General features: G+C 29.2%; 3 protein-coding genes across 3 annotated transcripts in view; all 3 read right to left on the bottom strand.

Annotated features, from left to right (window-relative positions):
- Positions 1-12536, bottom strand: part of LOC126837605 (uncharacterized) — a 37215-nt gene extending 24679 nt beyond the window's left edge. Inside the window, exons 1-3 of the mRNA XM_050571536.1 lie at positions 12441-12536; positions 12106-12225; positions 11866-11985 (exon numbers count right to left, since the gene is read on the bottom strand). Of these exons, the coding sequence (XP_050427493.1) occupies positions 11866-11985; positions 12106-12225; positions 12441-12536 (336 nt within the window). The remainder of the gene's footprint in view (positions 1-11865; positions 11986-12105; positions 12226-12440) is intronic.
- Positions 12537-16261: 3725 nt separating this feature from the next.
- Positions 16262-18602, bottom strand: LOC126837615 (uncharacterized). The gene is made up of 3 exons (XM_050571547.1): positions 18429-18602; positions 16993-17167; positions 16262-16627 (listed from the first exon to the last, which is right to left on the bottom strand). The coding sequence occupies exons 1-3, from the start codon at positions 18576-18578 to the stop codon at positions 16425-16427; spliced, it is 528 nt and encodes a 175-aa protein (XP_050427504.1). The 5' UTR covers positions 18579-18602; the 3' UTR covers positions 16262-16424.
- A 1520-nt stretch (positions 18603-20122) lies between these two features.
- Positions 20123-21991, bottom strand: LOC126837619 (E3 ubiquitin-protein ligase NRDP1-like). Its single transcript, XM_050571552.1, has 3 exons — positions 21829-21991; positions 20710-20820; positions 20123-20650 (listed from the first exon to the last, which is right to left on the bottom strand). Exons 1-3 carry the CDS (start codon positions 21910-21912, stop codon positions 20396-20398), a joined length of 450 nt encoding a protein of 149 aa, XP_050427509.1. The 5' UTR covers positions 21913-21991; the 3' UTR covers positions 20123-20395.
- Positions 21992-26219: the final 4228 nt, after the last annotated feature.

The raw sequence follows: 26219 nt of genomic DNA on the forward strand, positions 1-26219 counted from the left end.
TGCATATTTGCACATATATGTAAATGAGTACACACAAGTTTCTTTGTTGTAGAAAATCCATACTAACATACCTACCAATATTTTTAGCGAGGTGTGTAAATGTATTTTTTAAATTTTACAGAAAATAAGTCAGAAGCCGGGAATGGCTTACCAATCATATTTTTAACTTCTATGCCAATACATATTAAGATTATAAACCTTTGGGTTTTATTATGTGCTTAAAATGCCTAGTATAATATCAGTTATCTATTGTCATGCTTTAGTAACTAGTGCTATACTGTTTTATTGTTAATGTTGGGAAATCTCCGCTTAAACGGTCATCCCGGGCTAAATTAGTAGACCCGAAGATGGGACGGATGGCCAAGCCGTATCAACACTAAAATACCCCTAAAGTCCCATTTATATATTTGCTATATCGCCTAAAGAGCTTAACAGGCGGTCGTACCTCTAAATGACTTTACTCTCAAGTGTGCAACAAAAAGGAAACCGGTTTATTAAATAAGTAAAGCTATGTACACATATATTATACCTCTATCTGAATCCTAAAGCGTTCTCTGTTGTTAGTCCAGGCAATGACGGAGTTGAACGGACACAAGAGTACAGATAAAGCTTTCTTAGCAGATACGTTTCTTTTCCAATAAATATATACTAGAATAACACTACACAAGTTTTCTCGATTTTTAAGGGGAAGGGGTCACCCTTCCCCTTCAAAATCGAGAAAACTTGCAAATAGTTTACACATTTTTCAATTTAAAATAACGATGATGTACAATTGATTTTAAAATAGTCAAATAAATTCCAAAAGTGTACGGATTAATTTGGCTTCGGTGAGGAACTAAGAAGGTTTTTATTTTTTATTTTTGTGTCTGAACCCACGATATCTCGTAAACCGCTGAACCGATTTCTTCGTGTAGCAACCCTATGGATCAGAAATCATACCTGGAAGGTACTTAAGGAAGCCAAAAACTAAAAAAAAGACACCCCTTCTCCATCAAAATCAAGAAAAACACCAAAAAAATTTACAAATTTTTCAACTTCAAATTACGATGCTCTATAACTTTTTTAAAAATAGTCGAAAATGTTCCAAACTTATACGAATTGTTCATCAAACATAGTACTATCGATAAACATTAACAAAACAAAAAAATATCATAGACCCTTTCCCCTAGAAGGGATAGAATTTTTTTCTTTATTTCACTTTTTCTAGCAAAGTTTTAGAGATTAAGATCTGAAATTTAGACCGAAGGTAGATCTAAAATGAACTTTACAATTTACAATATACAATTTTCTTATAAATCTAAAGTCAAAATTTTTTTTTAATTTAGGTAAAACACCAAAAATAAGGTTAATTTACACTTCAGCCGTAATCAGATTTTAGGTTGCATAAGTGATTCAACTGTCAACAAGTAATGCAAATATTTTCATTATATTGTTAATAACGATATATGGGTAGACAGAGATCAAACCTAATCGTATCCAGCCTTAAACGAAAAATGCATTAGTAATTGTCATTAGGTACAATCCTTTTATCGATATTTGTATTTTTTATCTATGAACACTAGACCTCCCTTACTTGCTCACTTACTACAGCTCATTCTATTACATATAATGTTTTGTTACCATGCTTGGTTTGACTCTACTATCCACAGATTGACATTGAAGTATTTATTTAATAGAAATTGCATTACTTTCAGTTATAATAATTTCTGCAAGCCCGTGACCTCCCCATTCCACAATGCCCCGACCTAAATGTACTGGCTTTTTATGGCATTATTTTCTAACGTCTACAGATTTCTTTACACAGAAGCCCAAACTTGGGTTTCCAATTGATAATGTACTAGGTTTTATTTTATACTCTGAATTTTCGTCGGATGAAATGCGCTAGTATATTATAAAAAACGGTGAAGTGTGTTAATAACACACGGTTAGTTTTTTTTTTTGCGTCTACCTAAAATTCGTATAGGCATGAAAAAACAAATGAGTCATAATAACGCTCCATATTATTGTACATAGAAAAATTTAAACCAAACAACTGTTAGCTGACATTATCCAATAAAAAAAATTTTACCGACCCGGTTCAACGGTAATATTTGGTTTTAACGTGCCTCTGTTTAAAATGTAGGTACGCTTAAATAATTTTGTTTTTGAAGAAAATGTAATAATATTTTAAACGCAATGATATAATATTATGACCTTGTGTAACCCGCACCTGATAGAAAACCAAAGCGACTATAATATAATATAACTATTGCTTTGAAATCAACTATTATTTATACAAAATTAAAACAAAACACTTCAAGAACAGAAAAATTATTATCATTATTTTTTTTTTATTTTACAAAACTTTCATTTGAATATTTACAATCTATAAGAAAATTAAATAAGCACAGTATGTTTTGACAAAGATAAAACAAATTTAGACAGTGACAATTTTTTGAGGGGAAGAGGCTACAGCTAAAACTTTATTCACTTGGAATTACTGAAGCAGATCCCTTGGCCAAATTGTACATTCTAAAGCCCCATATTAGATCTACCATCCAAACTTCAACCCCTATAACTTAGGTTGAATAAGTGAAGTATACAAAAAAAATTCTATCCCTTCTAGGGGAAAGTACTTCACATATTTTTTTGGTTTGTCAATGTTTATCTTTAGTACTAAATTAAAAAACATAATATGTCAAAATTACAAAATTAATAGCTATTTTCGACAAATTTATTTTTCTCGTAACATAATAACCCTTCTTATAATATTTAATATTAAGACAAAACTTAATCATGAGAGTCGAGTTATTTTGTTCTTTCCACAATGTGGTATTGTTTGAAATTAAGCATTTGCTTTATTTTTTGTTATAACATGTTTTTACATTACAGTCTTTTACACATGAAAAAAGTATTTAAATCTCCAACAAAAACCTAACAGTGAAAAAGGGTCAAGTACCAGACCCCCCCCCCCCAAAAAAAAAAAAGTCATCCCACCAAATTAGTGATATCTACATTGTGGCTAAGTATGCTATTTCTTTTGTTCATAATTTTACTTCACTCTTACATTAACGAGCAATACTGCTCTTTTATTTGTATTGCTTAAGACTTGGCTAGTTCACTACTTTGATTGGCTTACTTAAGACATACATTTGTACCAAATCAAATGTTTCTACCTATACAGGAAGCGTTTTATATTTTTGATGATGAGTGAGTGAGTGAGTCGGGAACAAAAATGATAACTATGAAATTTTCCTCTTTTGAGAATGTTTACTATTAAGGGCTAAATTTTTTAGTGTCCTAAGCTACTCGAGCCTTTCAAAATCTTAACTCAAGAAGATACACTGGCATGTTGGAAGTGTGAAAGTCGAATTACAAAATTTGAAAGTAAACGTCCCATTAAAGTTACACTGATAAGGCTTAGGTACCTATCGATATTTTTTTTCTACACATGTTACACGGTGTTTGTTAGACCTATCTTTAGGCTAATTTTTAATTCTTAAATCTTTAAATTTCGCCAAACAAAATTTCAAAAACTTTGAGCCTTTATCCCGGAGGATGGTCAAAATTTCAGATTTTTTTCATGAGCAATTTTATCGATACAACTTTTTACATAGAAAACGCTAAGGTTGTTGTAAATCGAAAATATTTTCGAAAATCATACAATTTCGGCACTTGTGCACACATGAGAACGTTTTAGTACATTTTTTTTCCAACGATAATAATATTCATAAATTCAAGCAGAAAAAAATACTTCGTTCTAACGGCAAAAACAATAAAACATAAAATTGCCAATGTTCGAGTTTTACATTTTTTTTTTTTGTACAAATCTTAGTGATACTTTTGACTTTGAAAATTTGAAGGGCATAGCAAATTTTCAAAACTGTAAAATGTTATCGAATCAGATATATCATTTACATACGATTTGCGTACATAGATGATTTTGACGTTCTTCTTAAAAACAGTCGAATTATTTCCAAATTTGTGTGGAATTTAAACCGTTTCTCAAATGGTAGAATTGTTTTCTTTATTTCACTCTTTCAAGTAGTTTCGGTGATTTAAGTCAGGAAAATTAGGCCAAAAGTAGATCTAAAATGGAACTAAAACATATAAAATTTTCTCAAAAAATCTTTGGTCAAACTTTTTTTTATTAAGGAAAACTCCAACAAAAGGGGAAAGTTATACTTTGACCGATTACTCAATTTCCAGGTTGGTATGTGCGAATGAGTAAACAGTCAACGAAAATATTTCATAATATTGTAAACAATGATATACGGGATACTATAGCAATTAATTTATATAGACAGACGATCAACTCTAATCGTATCCACCCTTAAACTAAAAATTAATTTTTAAGCAAATAATTGTCATTGGGTACAATGCTTTTATTAGTATTTGTATTTTTTAACTGTGAACACTAGACCTCTCTTCCTTACACACTTACTACTACACATTCTCTTGCAAATAATACTTTCTTAATGAGCTTGGTTTGGACTGTGCTTGGTTTGACCCTAGTATCCACAGATTGGTATTGAAGTATTTATTTCATAGAGATTTAACTCGTGACCTTTCCAGCCCCACTATGACCCGACCTAACTGTACTGTCTTTTATTTTCTAACGTCTACTAATTTCTTTATCCAGAGACCCAAATTTGGGTTTCCAATTGATAATTAGGTTTTATTTTTCACTCTCAATTGTCGTTGTATGTAATGCGCTAGTGTATTATAAAAAAACGATAAAGTGTATAAACAACACACGGTTTGTAATATTTGCTTGCGTCTATTTACCTTAAATTCGTATAGCAGTTTTTTACAAAATGTGCTGGCTTTTTACACTCAATATTATTGCAATAGAAAAAGCCAAACCGAACGACTCCTAGCTGATTTTGTCCTTGAAGTTGTTTATGCCTATATCGACGAAAAATTCTTAAAAAAAAAAAAAAAAATGTTTTAACCCAGAACTTTACCAATCCGGTTCAACGGTAATATTTGTTCTTTGACGTGCCTCTATATAAAATGAAAGTACGTTTAAATAATTTTGCTTTTGAAGAAAATGTAAAATTATTTTAAATGCAATGATAAGTTATGACCTGGAGGCACTCCCCGCACCTGATAAAAAAAAATGAAAGCGACTGTAATGTAATTTAACTTTTGTTTCAAATCAACTTTTAATAATACAAAATAATTAAAATAAAATACTTCAATAACATACAAATTATTATTATTATAAAATTAAGCTTTTATTAGATTATTTACAAGATAAAACAAAATAAAATAAGCACATGTTTCGACAGAGATAATAATAAAACTAGCCAGTGACGTTTCTCGGCGTCTTCTCCTAGCTTTAGTACAGCCAAAATTTTCTTTTAATTGGAACTACCGCATCAGATACCCTTGGCCAATTTCGGCGAAGACCAAAATGTCCGGTAAAGATCTAGTAGCGAGGTTGTAAACGAGTTGGTTCGGATGACCATTGAGTTTAGAGTGGAACATTGCATAGAAGATTATGGAAGTTTCGTGAACTCTTTTGGCGTTTAAGTCTGAACAATTATTTCGATTAATGCAAACGTTAATATTTATATATAAAAAGTTAAAAAAAAACCAACTTATCTAATTAAATAGTTAAAAATAGTCGTTAAAATGCTTTACAATTATTGTAAATATAACATTGAAAAAAAAAAAAAGTTATAAGGGCCCTTTTAAATGATATTATAAGCTTCAATCAAATTCTATTTTACTCAAAAACAAAAAAATACTTAACATGCATATCTAAATTTAATATACAGGTTGCTATAATGACCTTGAAATAACATAGTATTACAAAAACCAATAAAAATGATCGACATAAGTTGTTCTTTTGTTATTGTTCTAGAAAGTCGTCAATAAGTCGGGTTGGCCGTGAATTTCTTAAGACCTTGAATTTTTCGATTCGTATATTATTTTCATTCATGTAAACAGTGGAAATGGAAACGCACATTGAATCACCCAAGTGTTTTTCTGTAGTAAAAAATTGTGTTTTCGAGTTGACTCTTAGGCGAGAATTCGATAAATAATACTTGCATAGAAAATCATGCTTTTGAATCTTTGTTTACTTTCTCGGTGTAACTTTTGTAATGTTGTTCTTTTTTCACGTCGTCGTATTTTAAATGATCCTCCTCCAATAATTTTTGAAAATTCCACAAATTAATATGTTTCCTCTATTTGTTACCTAGGTTTTATTTTTGATACTAAACTCCGTTGGCACCCTCCATTTCGAAATATGCTCTCCTTTATTCCTAAATGGTCCAACCTTCTATACTCTTAAGGTGGAACCGATTGAGGTTTCCATCCCACTTCGTTATTATTATTCTATGAGACAATGATCTAAATCAATATAGGTCTAAACTTGATTATTTGGAAAAATTTTAACGAGTAGAACGATTATTTTCAGACGTGTACAGATTTCCTCAACCAGAGGCCCGAATTTGGGTTACCCTATCATAACGTGTAAGGTTTTATTTTGTGCTTTCAATTTTTGTTGTATGAAATGCGCTAGTGTATTAGAAAAAAAGGATAAACAGCACACGGTTGGTAATATTTATATAACCATTACGGTATTACTATTGTTTCATATAGAAAAATAATATCACTGTAATTGTTACAAATTCCAGTCAAATCTTTTTGATTTATTCGTACTATTGCACCGCTTATATTGTGGAATATAGTCGTATATTCCACAAATTATTATTTTTTTTGCGTTTTATTTACCTTAAGTTCGTACCGGTATGAAAACACCGGTATGTACTCATATAATAATACACATAAAAAAGCTGCATGGCTATAGATGTGCACATATTTTTCGTACTATTAAATGCATTAGTATATAAAAGACCTTGAAGTTTAGTCGGGTCGGGGCATAGTAGGGACGGAGAGGTCACAGGTCTACAGATTTTATTATAACTGAAAGTGATAAAATCACTTTAAAATAAACTCATCGATGCGAATCTGTGGATAGTATGTTGAAACCAGTTATAGCAGTTTAAAAGATATCGTGAAACCAGCAATAATGTACTGTAAATTTAATATTTAGTCTTGTGCAGGGTGGATACCCGTGTATCGTAATTAACAATATAATGAAAATATTTTCATTACCTGTGGACTGTTGAATCACTCACAAAAAGATGCCTAGAAACTGACTAAGGCCAAAGCGTAAATTTACCCTATTTTTGGGGTGTTTCCTCATTAAAAAAAAATTTGACTATAGACTTTTAAGAAAATTGTAAATGTTATAGTTCCATTTAATATCTACCTTCGGTCTAATTTTCAGATCTTAATCTCTAAAACTTTGCTTGAAAAAGTGAAATAAAGAAAAAAATTCTATCCCTTATAGGGGAAAGGGCTTATGATATTTTTTATTTTGTTAATGTTTATCGATAGTGCTATGTTTGAAGAACAATTCATTTAAATTTGGAACTTTTTCGATTATTTTTAAAAAAGTTATAGAGCATCGTAATTTTAAGTTGAAAAATTTGTACATATTTTGGGTGTTTTTCTCGATTTTAATGGGGAAAGGGTGTCTTTTTTTAATTTTTGGCCTCTTAAAGTACCTTCCAGGTATGATTTCTGATCTATAGAGTTGCTACATGAAGAAATCGGTTCAGCGATTTACGAGATATCGTGGATCCAGACACAAAAATAAAAAATAAAACCCATAATTGTAAAAGCAATATCCTCGTAGTAGCCCTTATTATTACAGAGAGCCTCCACTGCAGCGGAAAGTATGAGAGGTGAAGTATATAATTAAACATATATGTGAGAAGAATAAGTGTTTTTTTGGGGAGATGCTTAGTGACCACGTATGTGATCAAGTCGAAACCAGGATATTTTTTATTGGGAAATGTAGATATGCAATGTTTAACTTCGGCTGGAGAGAAAGATTTTGGAGGTAGTGTCAATTGGAGTGGGGATAATAAGAAGTTTTGTATTTTATTAAGAAGTTCAGTATTTTTTACAGTTTCGTGGGGCTTAAAAACATTTGTTAAGTGCTTTTGGAAAAGTTCTGCTTTTTCCTGATCATTTGCGGCCCATGAACCATCTTCATTTCTAAGTGGAATGAATGTAGGTTTGTCTTTTACGGCTTGTTTGGTGGTGAAAAAAAAAAAATTGTGTTATATGAAATTCATTTTGGGGCGGTAGACTGCATGAAAACCAACACTTAATCTAGATCCAATAAACAACAGTCCTCTTTATAATTTGCAGGTAGTTGAACATAATATACTCATGGTTGACCTTCGGTACGGTCGCCCGCGGGCGATAAAATATCGAGATAACGACGGTTCTTATGCCGTGTCAGAACGATTATGTGTCTTAATAAGTAGACGGATCGGTTTTTTTCCCAATAAATTGTGTATCTACTGTAATCAGTTAATCTGTATCATGTAATAAACACAATATTATGATACCGACAGTTGGGACCTAACCTATCCTAACATGGGTCGACGTTACAAACCGCAAGTTATTACCGTCTGTTCGTTTTTCACATCTGGTACACCATGATTGTAGTTTAAAAAAAAAAAAAATAATAAAAGGTTCTAAAATAACGGCTAAATAACTAAAAAAACCAAAAAAACTTGAAACTCCTCTAGGGCGGGTGCGAAATGGGTTTAATTTAAATTTGATACAACTGACGTGTGCGGGCATACCAAATAAGTATTCATTACCCCCCCCCCCCCAAAAAAAAAAAATATCAACTAGATGAAATTTGCTTTTTATAGAAATGCTACTCGAAGGAATTGGTCCAGTATTAAAAAAGTTACAGTGTACACAGATAACAAAAAAACACTCATCAGTGTAAAACCAATACCTTCGCCGCTCTGCATCGAAGCTAATATGAATTTATATCATTGTATCTTTTATGTATAAAATATGTCTGGATAAGTATCAAATAATATAGGTATTTGATGCACTGAACATAATTATTATTATTATGTAACTGTCCAGATCTAAAAACTTAAGAGTTATTTTATCTCACCGTTTATCATTCTGTACACTTTGGCCGTGTTTTAAGCAATGTTTAGAATCAGTACTTTGCTTGAAAAATATTTGTCCAAAACTAGGTATGAATTCTGATCACTAGACACAGCCAAAAGGTACTATGACATATAACGACATTACTTAAAAACGAAGCTCTAGTATAAACAATATAAAATATTAATCGTTTCTCAATAAAGTTCTCGCACATGATAAGTTTAGCTCTTTTTTTTTTTTTATTGTATTTCATGTAGAATTTTTTATATAAGTTATTTCACCGATAAAGGCATAAACAACATCAAGGACAAAGTCAGCGAGGAGTAGTTCGGTTTGACTATTTCTTTTTGCAATAATATCGAGTGTAAAATGCCGGCACAAGAGGGTCGGGGCATGGATTTACTCATTTTTTTTTAAACAACTGTTACGTGAATTAATGGTGAATAGACGCAATAAAAAATATTTCTAACAGAGTGTCGTTTACACACTTTACCGATTTTAACACGTTTTTATTAATACACTTTCTTGTTTGTCGTTCCGGGTGAAATGTTGCAACTCAAACGATGGTGATAAGCTTGAGATAGGTTTTATTTACAACGATATGTTTTTTATATACTTTTTGATATAATAAGATGTTATATTAATCATAATGTAGATGTTCTACTTAATAATGCTATAACTGTTGCAGTTCCGTACAAATTCGACCGTATTAAAAATTTTGTCTTAGAAATAAAAATAATGCTACACAATTAGTAAGTAATAGGTGTTTATTTGAAAAGAAACAGAGATTTTGGAATAATTATAAGTCGTTATGACATATTATATTTTGAAACAATTCTTTAATAACAATTTATGAGATTTAAAAAAAAATTATAACATTATTAGACATATTAATTTATTTTTCAGAATGAAACTTTTTTAGAAATCTCCGCCTGAACTTTTTTTTGTTTTCTTTTTTGGTAGATGTAATCACTCAATTTTTCATTTAACGTAAAACGTCCTTCCTTTCCAACCATTGCGGCTTTTCTTTGTTCAGCAACTTTTGCAACAGGCATTCCTGATTTTTCACAATGTATAATAAAAAGATCACGAAATATATCTGGTGTTATGGAATCTAAAACGAAAAAACATTAAATTTTATTAATTATAAACAATATATGTTATCATAATGACACTATATGTTGTAGTTGTCAATTACATAATTTATTTTAGCTCCGATGTGCAGCTGAAATTATATTGTTTTTGTAATAGTGTATTTTTATTTGTCTAAATTTGTTTCTGGACGAAGGGGCGGTCATTTTTTTTTTAATTTTACTTTAATTGAGCATACTTTTGGGTCTCGCCACATTTAATAGTATATTGAATATTATATGGTATTTTTGAATGAAAATTGTTTCTTAAAAACCAAATACTACTTTACAGTTTCGCATCGGAGATAAAAAAAATATTATTAAACGACATATAACGTGTGTAAAAATTTTTTTACAATATTCGCTAGAGTACTGTATCTTATAGTATGAATTTATAAAATCCCACTCTTCAAAGTTGTCACCCATGTATTCGTAATAATCAATATATCCAATTGCTTCAATTATAAATCTTAGGTCGTACACTTTTGATATCTCTTTTCTAATAACCTGGAACGCCTCTTTTATAATCTGAAAATTGTTAATCAACACAAAGTTTAATTCTAAAAAATTTTAAATTTATAAACTTTAAATACGATTACCAATATAAATACCTGATGATTAAGAATCAATAAAAAAATATATATGTATACAGGGTGATTCATTTTGGGTAAGACACTAATTATCTCGGAAAACATGTACATTTAAAAAAAAATAATTTCCTATACTTTTAGGTACACCTTGTACTATATTTTTCAATACTGTGAAAATTTGAATCTCCAACCCTTATACCAAAAAATAGAGCAGGACATCATTTTTTCAAATGGCAAAATATGTTTTAAATTCCATAAATTTGTAGACAAAAGTTTTTAAAAAAATGCTATTCTTTGAATTTTTAATTTTTATCCATTTATTCGCTTTAATAAGATTTTTAAAAAAATAGAGGTTTTTTTTTAAAAATAAATTTAGAAAATATTTAAATTATAGTAGCTGGTATTCCAAGCATTAGCGTTATTAACATTATTTTATTGAATGCTGTTGTAGTATTATGTTATAATAACGATATAAATAAGATGATTAGAGAGTAAACAGAAAAGCAATACAACGTGTGTAACATTTTATAGCAAACATATTATATTTTAGAATAAATAATACAAAATATTATTAATTTATTAAAGACTTATTTATTTAAGATGAAATATATAAAATAAAATTGCTATAAAATAATTCAAACATACTTTAGCTGTTAAAAAATTATATCATTATATGTTCTAAAATCAAATGAAAAAATATTTAAAAATTAATCTGGAATTATTTCATTATTTATACAGCACAAAACGTATACTTTAAGTTAAAAAAAATTTGCATTTACTATAAATATTCGGATTTGCGGATACTAATAATTAATGTATTAAATCATAGAGTGGTAGGACTTGTAATACTTAGTAATTTACAAAGTAGTAAAGTGTATACATTTTTTGGGTTAAACATTTATTATATTTATTGAATTTTACTCGAATGATTAAGTTACGACTCTAGTTTTAATCAAATATATTAAACTTTTTTTACAAACAATATTAGAAAATTAATTTGATGACAAGTATTTAAGACTAGAATTTTATTTGTCTTTTACCTAAAATAATAATAGATTCCTAGAGAATTTCTACTTGGGAATTTTTTTTCATTTTATTATAAAGGATTCTGAAAAAATTGAAAAAAACCTAATAGCTTTAAAAAAAAAAATATTAATTACCTCTAAATCCTTCGGTGTGACATTAATTTTCTTTTCAGCTACAGCTGAACTTGGTGCTTCAAGTTCAGCTTTCCGTTCAGGTGCATCATTAGATTTCCCACTTATTTGTAAGTCTTTTACCTAAAATAATAATAGTTTCCTAGAAAATTTCTACTTGGGAATTTTTTTTCATTATATTATAAAGGATTCTGAAAAATATTGGAAAAATCTAATAGCTTTAAAAAAAATAATATTAATTACCTCTAATTCCTCTGGAGTAATTTCAGTTTTCCTTTTAGGTGCTGCTGGACCTGATGCTTCAGGTTTAGTTTTCCCTTCAGGTGCATCATCAGATTTCCCACTTGTTTGTAAGTTTTCAAGCTAAAATGTTAATAGTTTACTAGATAAGAATGGCTATTTAGGAAAACTTTTTACTTTAGATTATAAATAATTCAGTAAAATATTATCAAAATCCTTATAGTCTTAAAAGTTTCCTAGAGAATTTCTGTATTGGAAAAAATTGTCTTTATATTATAAATGATTCTGAAAAATATTGAAAAAAACCTAAAAGTTTTAAAAAAAATAGTATAAATTACCTTTAATTCCTCTGGTGTGATTTCAGTTTTTTCTTCAGGTACTGCTGAACTTGATGCTTCAGTTTCAGTTTTCCCTTCAGGTTGGCCTGTATGCATACAGCTAACCGCTAGGATAAAAAACAGAAACGAAAGAGAGAACTTTAAGAACATTGTGGTTAGTCTTTAAAGTATTATCTGAAGTTAAACTGCGATATAAATCGAATGAATTTTACCGTCTTTGAATGCCTGTTTTATATCGAATTGAAACAAATAAAGAATATTATACGAGTTCTCATCTTTTGATTTTTTTTTGCCATTATTTTCACAAAATTGCATATTTGCACACTAATTTATTCGTTGTTTAAAATCAAAACTAACATACCTACCAAAGTTTTAGCGAGGTGTGTTAATGTATTTTTTTTTACATCTTACAGAAAATTCATTTATTACACATATATTTAACTTCCATGCCACCAAATATTAAGATTATAAATCTCTGGGTTTTAATATGTTTTTAAAATGTCTAGTAGAATATCAGTTATCTATTGCCATGCATTAGTAACTAGTGCTATACTGTTTCATTGTTTAAATTCACTTTTTTTTCCTCTAAATATAAAATTTGGGTTAGTACAGAATTAAAAAATCTTATTCGTTAAAAAAAATAGCACACTTATTTTCAAAAGAGCTCGTCTTTTTCAAGTGTATACTATTTTTTTCTAATCTTCGCAAACAGTGTGAAAATCTAAGTAAATTAAACTATGATAAATATTTAAAAAATGTTCAAACTCAATTAACGTTATCAGTAAATTTGTCTGTAGTTTTATTAAATCATAAACCTCTATTAGCTCTTTGCCCCAAAACTTGTTTTTTAATGGCATTAATGCTAGTAATGGCCAAGAAATAGTCGATTTATGTGCAAATAATTTTTTGTACCGTTTATACTAAATCTTAGATACCCCTAAATGATCCAGTAATTTATCATAGTAACTTAACACATATTAACTGTATTAATTTATCATACGATGATTAATATTTTTCTGTTTATAGCCTAAAATCATTTTTAGGCAAACAAACTGTCTTTAGGTACATTGCTTTTATCGAAATTTGTATTTTTATCTGTGAACACTAATCCTCTTTTACTTACTCACTTACTTACATATACTATTTTCTTACTGTGCTAAGTTTTGACTGTACCGGTTCGAACGTACTATCCACAGATTCGCATCGAAGGGTTTATTTAAAAATGATTTTATCACTTTTCCCTTGTCATCAGTTATAATAATTCCTGAAGACCGTGACCTCACCGTCCCCACTATACCTCGACCTAACTGAACTGTCTTTTTTTGGAAAAATTTTAACGAGTAGAACGATTATTTTCGAACGTGTATAGATTTCCTCAACCAGAGGCCTAAATTTGGGTTACTAAATCATAACGTGTAAGGTTTTATTTTGTGCTCTAAATTTTTGTTGTACGAAACGGGCTAGTGTATTATAAAAAACGATAACCAGCACACGGTTAGTAATATTTATATAGCCATTATGGTATTACTGGTGTTTCGTATAGAAAAATAATATCACTGTAATTGTTACAAATTCCAGTCGGATCTTTTTGATTTGTTCGTACTATTTCACCGCTTATGTATATTAAAAGTTGGCTGATGTAATAATTGAAGTATGATTATAACGATTGAAATCTATAAAAAAAGAACCAATAGAAAATATCAGGTTTTCTTTGAACATGGAAAATATCATAAACATAATATGGCTAATTTTGCTAATTTCTGCTTATGTATTCAATTGTATAATTGGCATAGCTAGGCCACCCTTGGAATCTGTGACCGCCCTAAATATACTTTGCTCCCTGTCACCCTCCCGCAGCTAGTTTTTTTTCATATAATTTTCCAACTTGTACCTAAATTTCGGTAAAAATATTTAAAAACAGAGTGGCATTTGTGCTTAGGCAAACCAACGTATGAAATCGCGGAAAATACTCATGTATACTCAAGTGTTTCGAATGATGCCAAATGTTACCCGGCTAAAAACACCTAGCAGTGTTATTCTCTTTAACCGAATACCTTGCACTCAATTTCTGATTTTAATTTTATAGCGTTTAATAGTCATTAGTCGTATGTTCCACAAATTATTAATTTTTGTGTTACTTTAAAAGTCGGCCGACATTCAACAAAATGTATAAACGTTAATTTTTAACAATTTAATGTGTATAAAAAACAAAGTAGTTTTGATTCCAATTTTCTTTGCGTTCCGTATAATATGGTTTGCAAATAATACAAATATAGCGTACGATGGTCTTCTTTACATAGTTAACGTACACACAAAGCCACTGTTTTCCAAAACCATATAAGTTGTACTTAAAGGCGTCGAGGCCAAGCGAATGGCGTTACGCATTTTTACGAATACCACATCTAATATCTATCACAGCCATATCTAATATATAAAATGACATGGGCCCTTTATTCGAACCTGGAAAAGAAAATATAATACACTATCTCACTCATGGAAAAGAAAATGATCTAAACAAGATTTTCCGCTGTCGGCATTTATCAATTACCGCCTATCGTTTGTTCGCGTTCGACAGTTGACACGTTATATTAATTAAAATGTTTATTTTCTATTAATTTGTCGAAAAAATATTAACGCATATTATAATATATTCGCCTTTTCCGTTGTACCGTGTACGGTGTTTGATATCTATTATGTTTAAGTGTAAAGAAGTTTCGGTGTGAAGCAGTTTCCGTTGTTTTACATCTGTCAATTTTGTTGACCCGTTAAGATAAAAATCTTTAATCTAATAAAACATGAGTGTTTAAAAGACCGTAGCATTTATGATGTTCGTTTCAAATTATTTGTAATAGTATTTCTTTTTGATTTCTTAAAAGCCTTATCAATGTTGGTGTATTTTATACACTTCATTTGAAAGTAAGTAAGACTTTTGCTTCAATTGTTTTTTTAGAAATGCATCATTGATAATATGAAACATTTTTGGCGGGCTGCGACTTGCATAAACGTTCAGTAAAGATTTAATGAACCAATTTATTATATGAACATATTATATTCAGTGGCATTTAAACACAATTTAGTTGCCTGCGATTGATCAATTAATATTTAATAAACCATTAAAACGATTAACTTTTAATGCAACTTGGCATCCTACTTTTAAAATTGAAATAATAGCTCTATAATTATCAGATAAAATGGTTCTCCAGAACACTTGAGTAACCGTGTGGTATATAGCAATTACCAATTGACAGTTCCTTTTTTATATATAACACAACAATGAGGCAATTAAAATAAAGTACTTAGCTTGCAAAATATTTGTCCAAAACTAAGCGAGAACAAAAGTCAACTAGGAGTAGTTCGGTTTGACTTTTTCTATTTGCAATAATATCTAGTGTAAAATGCCAGCACAATAGGGTCGGGGCATGGAGTAACTCATTTTTTTTTTAAACAACTGTTTTACGAATTAATGTAAATAGACGCAAAAAAAAAATATTGCTAACCGAGTGTCGTTTAGACACTTTACCTTTTTTACCAACTTTTTATTAACACACTTTCTAGTTTGTCGTTCCGGATGAAATGTTGCAACTCAAACGATGATGATGAGCTTGAGATAGGTTTTATTTACAACAATGTGTTTTTATTTATTTTTTGATATAATGAGCTGTTATATTGATCATGATGTAGATGTTCTACTTAATAACGCTATAGCTGCTGCAACTCCGTACAAAGTCGACCATTTTAAAAATTTTGGTCTTAGAAATAAAAATAATGCTACACAATTAGTAAGTAATAAGTGTTTATTTGAAAAGAAACAGAGAATTTGGAATTATTAAAGTCGTTATGACATATTATATTTTGAAACGTTTTTTAAATAACAATTTAAGAGATTTAAAAAAAAATTATAACATTATTAGACATATTAATTTATTCTTCAGAATGTCATTTTTTAGGACGTTCGTCTGCTTCTTTTGTTTCTGAATCAGATTGTTAAAGATTGCACGAACGTTCCCAACGTTTTACATAAACTTGGAGGTATTCGTTCAATTTATGTTTCCAATCAAGATATCCTTTCTTTGTAATCTTTGAATCCAATTTGGCTTTTCTTTGTTCAGCAATTTTTGAAACGGACAATCCAGATTTTTCACAATGTATTATAAAAAGATCACGAAATATGTCTGATGTCATGGAAACTAAAACAAAAAAACATTAAATTTAATTATAAATAATATATGTTATCATAGAGGCATGATATGTTGCAGTTGTCAATTACATAATTTATTTTAGCTTCGATGTGCAGCTGAAATTATATTGTTTTTGTAGTAGTGTGTTTTTATTTGTCTAAATTTGTGTCCGGACGAAGAGGCGGTCATTTTGTTTTTAATTTTACTTTAATTGAGCATACTTTTGGGTCTCACCACATTTAATAGGATATTGAATACTATATGGTAATTTTGAACGAAAATAATTTCTTAAAAACCAAATACTACTTTACAGTTTCGCATCGAAGAAAAAAAATAATATTAATCGACATATAACGTGTGTAAAAAATGTTTACAATAAGAGGGCCATTCCTTATAGGTTTCGAAATATGATTTTACAAATTCCCATTGGTCATTGCTGTCACCCATGTATAGGTAATAATCGTCAAGTCCAACTCTTTCTTCAATAATGTCGACGTCGTATTCTATTAACGTCAATTTTCTACAACCCTCGAACGCCTCTTCTATAAGCTGAAAATTGTTAATAAACACGAAGTTTAATTCCATAAAAAATCTGATTATAAAATTTAAATACGATTAGACCTAAATAAATACCTATGATTAAGAATCAATAAAAAAAAAAAATATATATATATATATATATACAGAGTAATTCATTTTGGTTAAGGCGCTAATTTTCTCAAAAAAATGTGAACAAAAAAAAAAAAAAAAATTCTAATTTTTTAAGGTACACAATGACCTAATTTTTTCAATACTGTGGAAATTTGTATCTCCAACCCTTATACCCCAAAAAAAGGGCAGGACATCACTTTTTCAAATGGCAACATATGTTTTAAATTACATAAATTTGTTGACAACACATTTTTAAAAAAATGCTATTCTTTGAAGTTTTAATTTTCATCCATTTATTCGCTTTAATAAGATTAAAAAAAAAGTTGTGTTTTTTATATATAATTTAGAAAATATTTAAATTATAGTAGCTGTTATTCCAAGTATTAGCGTTATTAACATTATTTTACTGTATGCCTTTGTAATATTATGTTATAATAATAATAAAAATAAGATTATAACAAAGTAAGCAGAAAAGCAATACAACGTGTGTAACATTTTAAAGCAAATAAAAAATATTATTAAATCATTAAAGACTTATTTATTTTAGATGAAATATATCAAATAAAATTGCTATAAAATAATTAAAATATACTTTAGCTGTTAAAAAATTACATCATTATATGTTTTTATGTTTTAAAACCAAATAAAAAATATATTTTAAAATAAATCTAGAATTATTTCATTTTTTTATACAGCACAAACGTATACTTTAAGTTAAATAAATTTGCTTTTACTATAAATTTTCGGATTTGCGGATACTAATAATTAGTGCATTAAATCATAGAGTGATAGGACTTGTAATACTTAGTAATTTACAAAGTAGTAAAGTGTATACATATTTTGGGTTAAACATTTATTATATTTATTTCATTTTACTCGAATGATTAAGTTACGACTCTAGTTTTAATTTAATATAATAAAACCATTTTTTTAACAAACAATATTAGACAATTATTTTGATTACAAGTATTTAAGACTAGAATTTTATTTGTATGTCTTTTACCTAAAATAATAATAGATTCCTAGAGAATTTCTACTTGGGAAATTGTTTTCATTGAACTTCATTCAATTTTTTTCATTGAATTGAGGATTTTTTTTTATAAATGATTCTGAAAAATATTGAAAAACCTAATAGTTTTAAAAAAATACTATACATTACCTCTAAATCCTCCGGTGTGACATTAATTTTCTCTTCAGGTACAGCTGAACCTGATGCTTCAGGATCATTTTTCCCTTCAAGTGGGCCTGTATGCATACAGCTAATGGCTAGGATAAAAAACAGAAACGAAACAGAGAACTTTAAAAACATTGTGGTTAATCTATAAAGTATTATCTGAAGTATAACTGCGAGATAAATCGAATGAATTTTACCGTCTTTGAATGCCTGTTTTATATCGAATTGAAACAAGCAAAGAATATTATACGAGTACACATCTTTGAATTTTTTTTGCCATTATTTGCACAAAATTGCAAATATTTGTTGCATAAAAAGCCATACTAACTTACATACCAAGTTCTCAGCGTGGTGTGTAAATGTTTTTTTTTTTTAATATTACAGAAAACTTATTTGTGACACATATATATTTAACTTCCATGCCACCAAATATTAAGGTTATAAATCTCTGGGTTTTAATATGTATTTAAAATATGTGTAGTAGAATATCAGTTATCTATTGCCATGCAAGTGCTATACTGTTTCATTGTTAAAATAGTTAGCTAGACTAGGCCGAAACGACAGTCAGTAGGGTTAAATTAGTAGACCCAAAGACGGGACGGATGGTTAAGCGTTATCTGCACTTAAATATCCCATTTTTATAATTGCCATGTTGCCCGAGGAGCTTAACAGGCGGTCGTACCTCTAAATAACTTTACTCTCAAGTGTGCAACAAAAAGGAAACAGTTTTTTTAAATAAGTAAATGTATTGTATATAGTATGTATTACACCTCTACCTAAGCGTTCTCTGGAGTTAGTCCATGTAATGAAGGAGTTGAACGGACACACGAGTACAGATGAAGCTTCCTCAGCAGATACGTTTCTTTTCCAAAAAATATATACTAGAATAACACTACACTTATTGATACCAATAAGTACTTAAGACACGTTGTCATGGTTTAACACCATAACCGGTATCTGAGCAACCCCTTCTAATCAATGGGCACCGATCTCGCCATTTTTTCCTTTTTTAAACCATTGCTTTTTAATAGGTAAATCGATACGGCTAGACACTGATCTCCACAACTCACTCGAAATCTGTGACCCATCCGGCCGCCTGCCGGCTACTAGTGACTACTAAAAAACTATTGAAATTTGAATGGGGTATTGTATTTACACTATTTACATAATTTGGCAGCCCAGTCAATTATATTTAACAACTAGTTAGTGAAAATTGCGTTTCATCGAGATTTGTTAGCCTTAACACATTGTTAAAACGATTGTAAAGTTAATCACCCAAAATCGGCTTGTTAAAAAGTCAATCAGCTTGTTAAAATGTATTGTAGTACTTATGTATAATATTTATATTGTTATAGTTCAGAAATTGTTTCATAAGTTTTGTTGACTGAGTATATTAGTAATATATTATAATAATGATGGTGAAAAATGTCAAAAACAATATAAATGATATAAATATGTATTTATTCATTCATTTAAATACAATTTCTATGAATATATTACCTATATTTTTTTTATTATTTGTATTTGTCAAAAAAAATCTGTCATTACTTATCTCAGACTTCTAACACATGTCAATAAGTTAATCAATAAAAAACAAGTTTTTTAGAACATTCTAAATACTGAAGAGTATAAAATAAAATAAAACAAAATAAAATGGAGAAAGAAATTGTATAGCTTTATTAAATCAATGTCTAGATCAATATAGTACATTCATTTTATTTAATTCCGTTAGTAATAACAAATACAATTTTTAGATAAGCGTAGTATGTTTTATGTGATAGGTGTGTAAACAAATTAGGTTTACAAAATCATTTATAATTTAACTAAAATTTTACTATTCTTTAACACATTTAGATTTTGTTTTCATTATGAGTATAATTTTTTTTTAATTTATGGTTTTTTGAATGGTGAAATTAAATCCTGCCAGCCCGATTTTAATCAGAATCTACGATTCATTCAAGTTTATCGAAAACGAATAAAAGTCCTGGCTCAGGCACCCCTATGTTACTAATATGAGACACGTATACTACTGGTGCTCCTGGAATACGTCTACAAGCCAAGTATTTTATATGAAAAGTCGTTTTATATCCATTTGGATTTCTTTCTTTAAAATGATCAGGCCAATTAAATATATAACTGTTTAAAAGAAGAACTTCCACAATATCAGTTGGACATCCACTATTTTTCAATGCGTCGCTTGCCAAATCCTTTAAAAATAAAAACGGTTAAACGTGTTTTTAAATAATGTATTTTATACAAAAATTACTTTTTGATTTGGGCTTGGTCCAGTTGACAAATTAGACCAATCTGAAATTTTTATTTCTTCTAATGAATCCGCCCAATCTTCAATATTTGGAAATGGTGTCGGGCCTCCGGTCTAAAAAAAAATTAAACGGTAATTAATTTGAAAACAAATACTGACTAAGGGTGGACGGATAAAAATTATTTTACAGTCTGCATGTTCTCTTAACGCAAATAACTTGATAAGTACTTCTTCATTAGAGTTGGGTTGGTGCACGTAAGTACGAATTATATTCAGAGGTCAATATGAATTTTTACAATCTATTGTGATATATTTCTTATGATTGTAGGAACTATGAGAATAATTTCAATTAAAGTATAATTTTCCACTGTTATTGTTTGTTCTTAATAAACGGATAGCGTGAATATGAATTTCTGATAAAATTACATAATATGTTACAGCCCCATTTTAAAATTATCTTCAGTCTATTTTTAGACCTTTAGCCCTGAAACTTCTCTTAAGACTTTTCCTACGATGTAGGCATACAGTTCTTATCTGCACGAATTACCTACTTTACCGCAATCCACTGGCCGCCTTAAACTTTACTACTTACTAGAACGACTATAAAATTAATTAAAAACTGGTTTACCGATCAGTCACAAAGTTCAGAAAATTATTCTGCAAAATTATCCCTTGCATTTAGTCTATAAGAAGTTTTATAATCTCACGTTACCCGCAAAGAAATCCCAATATAACCTCGTTGTTGATTCTAAAAGCTATGTGGAGTTATTATTTTGGAAGACTATAAATATTGTTACGAGTATAGCTACTCAATAAGGTAGGAAAAGTAATCTTCCACGATGGGCAGGGAAATGCGGGACGACATCATTCGCGATTATAAATTTTTGCAGCACTGAAATAAGTATGAAAAGTACTATCGATTTAAAAAAAAATGTTATCCCATGAAGTAGATTTACACCCGCAATGTTCTTACACTTAAAAATTGTTTAGAAAAAATGTATAGTATGATAAAATTACTGTTTTATTCTAAGAATGCAAAACATTTTTGGGAATTTATGAAAAACATAAAATATACTTTCTATCTACTAAAAAAAAAAGAAATAAAAGATCGATTATATTTACTGATGTAGAACCCTCTTCATGATTTCCAACAGCGTTCACTAAAACGGTAAAACATGGCAACACAAATATAATTTTCCACATCATTTTCTTGCGTATCCACTAAGAAATATCTATAACACTAACAAACAAGTAGACAATGTAGAATGAGGAACAGCAATGAACATTAGTTAGACTTATGTACTATGTGTGTTCTATTACAGTTTGCATGTTTGTTTTACTTGAGCCAGCCATTCAAATAATATCTGTTAACGTTGTATTTCAGAAATACGCAAACATAAACGTTGTATTGACTAAATGAGTATTGTATGTCGAGTGTTAGTACATAACACCAGTTCTGTTCTGTTAACATTGTGTTTCAGAAGTATACAAACATGATTTATATAGCTCCTACTCGAAGGTATTGGCTTAGTATCAAAAATGTTACAGTGTACACAGACACAAAAAAAGCCCACAGCACTGTAAGACCAATAGCATTGCTGCTCCGCTTCGAAGCAAAAATATATTTTGCTTATTTTGAATAATTATTTATGGTATATGGCTTATGTTTCAGTACACAAGATGTAAATGCAAAAGGCAATGTTATTTGTAAATGAACACAACGTTCATGATTCTAAAAAACAGCAGAGCCAGATATAATATTTCGCTAGCAAAAAACAATTTTTGTAGGCTTTGTTCAAAATAATTGTCCAATATTTAAAATATTCCTGATATTATTAGATACAAATAAATCAAAATGTTAAAATATTATTATACAGAGCCTCATGTCTGAAAATCATTGATGAATAATTTTCTTATAAGAGAACCCATGCAAATAACAACCAACAATAACTAGAACTATAATACTCATATTATTTAAATTTGGAAACATTTTACTTATTTACACAAAACAGGGATAAATCATAGAGAAGAAGTGAAGGCGTCGGTGTTTAGAGAAGTTTAGAAAGTAATTTGTAGAAGCATGCTGGATAAGGAACAGAAAGAAGGGCGTGTGGGACGTACAGAGATTTTAAAGTTATTTTGTGAAAAGAGGGTGGGGGAATCAATTTTAACGGACAGAAAACACTTAAGGAATGATAAGTCAGCTGCGTGCCTACGATCAGACAAGTAAGGAAGGTTAAAAATGTAATTGGTCCAGTATTAAAAAAGTTACAGTGTGTACAGATAAAAAAAAACCCACATCAGAGTAAAACCAACACCTTCGGCGCTTTGCATCGAAGCTAAAACATTTTTCTTGATTTTTATGTAAAAGGCTTCAAAAGTGGTCAAATTATATGTTTTGGGGTCGGTCATTATGAATTTGATATCAGTTTTCAATTTTACTCGGCCAAAAAAAACTTAAGTAAAAAAAAAAAAAATTGAATTTTTGTAAACTTAAAGTCAAAAGTGGTACTTGAGCACAAAAATTAATAGTATCATTCAGCAAAGATATACATGCAATTGTTTTAATGATTTGATGCATTTTTTTAAGATTTTAGTTTTTTTTTTGAAAATGCATACACCTGGTGTATATGAATTACCGTGCGTATGTGGCAAGTCATACATTGGCCAAACGGGAAGCGCTATCGAAATACGGATGAAAGAACACGAAAGAGATATTGTGGGCTATAAAAGAATAGACAAATCTGCAGCAGCAGATCATGCAGCTAATTCGGGACATACCATCCAGTTTGACAAAGTAAAAATACTTGACAAAGAGCCCAATTTCGGGAAAAGAATGTACAAAGAGGCAATCGAAATTGAAAAATGTCCAAACAATTTCAATAGAGATGATGGCTGGAGAATTAGCAACACGCGGAAACCCATTATACAACTAAATAAAAGAAAAGAACAAATTAAATCAACTCACCAAAGCCAAACAGAAGTGGCCTTTTTAGAAACTAACGATAACTGTAGGTGTAGAAAAGGCAGGCCTAAATGTAGGGAATGCCAAAAAAAGTACCTAAATGACAACATGACTCATCATGACACGTGTTATGATCCTCATTGGTCAAGAAACACGGCCTCAAGGACACGGGACGTATAAATAGCGGTAGGGAACGAGTGGGGCAATCAGTATAGCCACGACAGCGGTACAGTCGTGACTACAACAGCCTGATGGTGGACTCTGCAATGAGTTTGAAACGTCGACCTAAAAATACTAACGTGGATACATCCGAAAATCAGCAAAATGGAGGTTTTTTTTTGATAAAATGTACGCAATCAGCGAAAACACAGTTTTCCGGAAATTAAAGGAAAACTGTAGTGCCGAATTTAGTTCTTCCATTAAGAATTTCATCGTTTCCCTATGTTATAACAAAGTTTAAGCAGGACCAATGTTTTTTAAAATATTTGCAAATAAATACTTTGAAAAATATTATCTGTCGAATAACATTTAAAAGGATATTATATACATTATTTAACAAATTTTATTTAAGCTATAATATAGAAACAGATGTATTAAAGTATTACGCAAAAGGCAATGTTTTTTTGTAAAATAGCAGACCGTTCATGTTTCTAAAAAACACCATGGCCGGAAAAAATATTTCGATATAAAAAAACAATATGAGTAAGCGTTGTATAAAATAATTGTCCAATATTCCAAGTATTTCAGAAATTATTTGAACTAAATAATTCAAAATATTAAATATATTGTTATACAGATTCTCAAGTAAAAAAATCATTGATAAAACAGTTTTTTTTTAACGAAACCCGTGCAAATAACAAAATATAATGAGCACAAGATGTCCCTTTTTGATAGCTTTAAATTTAAGTAAACAAGCAACTCTTCATGAAATACAAAGTTGGTTAAACTAAAACTATGATTAATTGAAAGGTTAATAACATCTCCAGTTGGACTAACTTAATAAAACTTAGTCCAACTTATATTTGGTTATTAGGGATTAGGGGTACAGTATATTTGTAGTTGAAATAACTAAATAAAAAGTTGTTTCTCTTAACATTGAATTTGGCCAATTATTTATTTAGTTCTTTCAACAAGAAAATAATCGTGACCCTATGTTAACTATATTTTAGTTGGTCCTAATATGTATTTTTTTTGTGTAGGAGGCTGGTATACAAATCAGTAGTAAAAATAAATAAAATATATTTAATTTAGAATTCTTAATGATCATTGATTAAGAAGACACTATTTTTTTTAAATAATTGTAATTTTTAGTTTTTCTAAAAAACAAATATTCGATTAATTAATTTTGAAATTATTATGCGTCGAATAAAATTTTAATGGATATAATATACATTATATTTTAACAAATATTATTTAAACTATGTAGAAACAGATTTATATAAGTATGACGCAAAAGCCAATGTTTTTTGTAAAATAACAACCGTTCATGTTTCTAAAAAACACCATGGCCGGAACAAATATTTCAATAACAAAAAATAATTTTGGTTAGCGTTGTGTAGTATAATTGTCCAATATTACAAATATTCTTGATATTTTTCGAAACAAAAAAGTCAAAATGATAAAAATATTATACAGACCATTAAATCTTAAAATAATTGGTGAATACGTTTCTTATCAGGAAACCCGTGCAAAATATATTGGATACAAGATGTATCTTGTGTAACCTATAAATTTAAATAATATTTCCAAAAGTACAAAGTTGGCGCAACTAATTATATAGCGAGCATAAGAGAACAATACAATTTTAGTTAAAATAACTAAATAAATGTTGTTCCTGTTAACATTTAGTAGGGCCAATTATTTATTTAATTCTTCCAGCTCGAAATTAATCAAGCATTTTATAAAATAAATGTCTAATATTTCAAAGATTCCTGATATTTTTCGAACAAAAAAAAAAAAATTAAATATATTATTATACAGAGTCTCAAGACAGAAAATCATTGATGAAAAGGTTTCTTTTAAATAAAAGCCGATCAAATAACAAAACATATTGGGCACAAGATGTCCTTTTTGATAGCTATAAATTTAAGTAAACAAGTACCTCTTTTTAAAATACAAACTTGATTCAACTTATATTTGGTTATTTTGGGGATTAGGGGTAGAGTATATTTGTAATTACTAAATACAAAGTGGTTCCTCTTTACATAGAGTTGGGCCAATTATTTATTTAGTTCTTTCATTTAGAATTTTATCGTTTCCCTATATTGTCCCATAGTTTAAGTAAGACAAATGTTTTTAAAAATATTTACAAATAATTAATTTTAAAACTATTAGGCGTCGAATAAAATTTAAATAGATTTAATATACATTATTTAAGAAATATTATTCAAACTATGTAGAAACCGTGTTATTAAAGTATGACGCAAAAGGCAATATTATTTGAAAAATAACAGACGGAAAAACAAAAAAACTTGTACCCCCCCCTAGGGGGGCGGGAAATGGGTATATTTTGAATTTGACAAAACTGACGTGCGCGGGCATACCTAAT

Source organism: Adelges cooleyi, unplaced genomic scaffold (genome assembly GCF_023614345.1).
Source record: "Adelges cooleyi isolate 19-005CV unplaced genomic scaffold, UGA_ACOO_1.1 ACOO_flye_CR_arks_rails_tigmint_CR_PRNA_26, whole genome shotgun sequence".
Classification (NCBI taxonomy): Eukaryota; Metazoa; Arthropoda; class Insecta; order Hemiptera; family Adelgidae; genus Adelges; species Adelges cooleyi.

Excerpts from the sequence above, each read along its gene's own strand:
- LOC126837615 (XM_050571547.1), bottom strand. The coding sequence starts at position 18,578 with ATGTTTTTAAAGTTCTCTGTTTCGTTTCTGTTTTTTATCCTAGCCATT. Across the intron at positions 17,168-18,428 it reads TCACACCGGAGGATTTAGAG|CTTATAGAAGAGGCGTTCGA; the intron begins GTAATGTATAGT and ends AACAATTTTCAG. Across the intron at positions 16,628-16,992 it reads TAAGGAATGGCCCTCTTATT|TTTCCATGACATCAGACATA; the intron begins GTAAACATTTTT and ends TTTTTGTTTTAG.
- LOC126837619 (XM_050571552.1), bottom strand. The coding sequence starts at position 21,912 with ATGATGTGGAAAATTATATTTGTGTTGCCATGTTTTACCGTTTTAGTG. Across the intron at positions 20,821-21,828 it reads ATGAAGAGGGTTCTACATCA|ACCGGAGGCCCGACACCATT; the intron begins GTAAATATAATC and ends ATTTTTTTTTAG. Across the intron at positions 20,651-20,709 it reads GACCAAGCCCAAATCAAAAA|GATTTGGCAAGCGACGCATT; the intron begins GTAATTTTTGTA and ends TTATTTTTAAAG.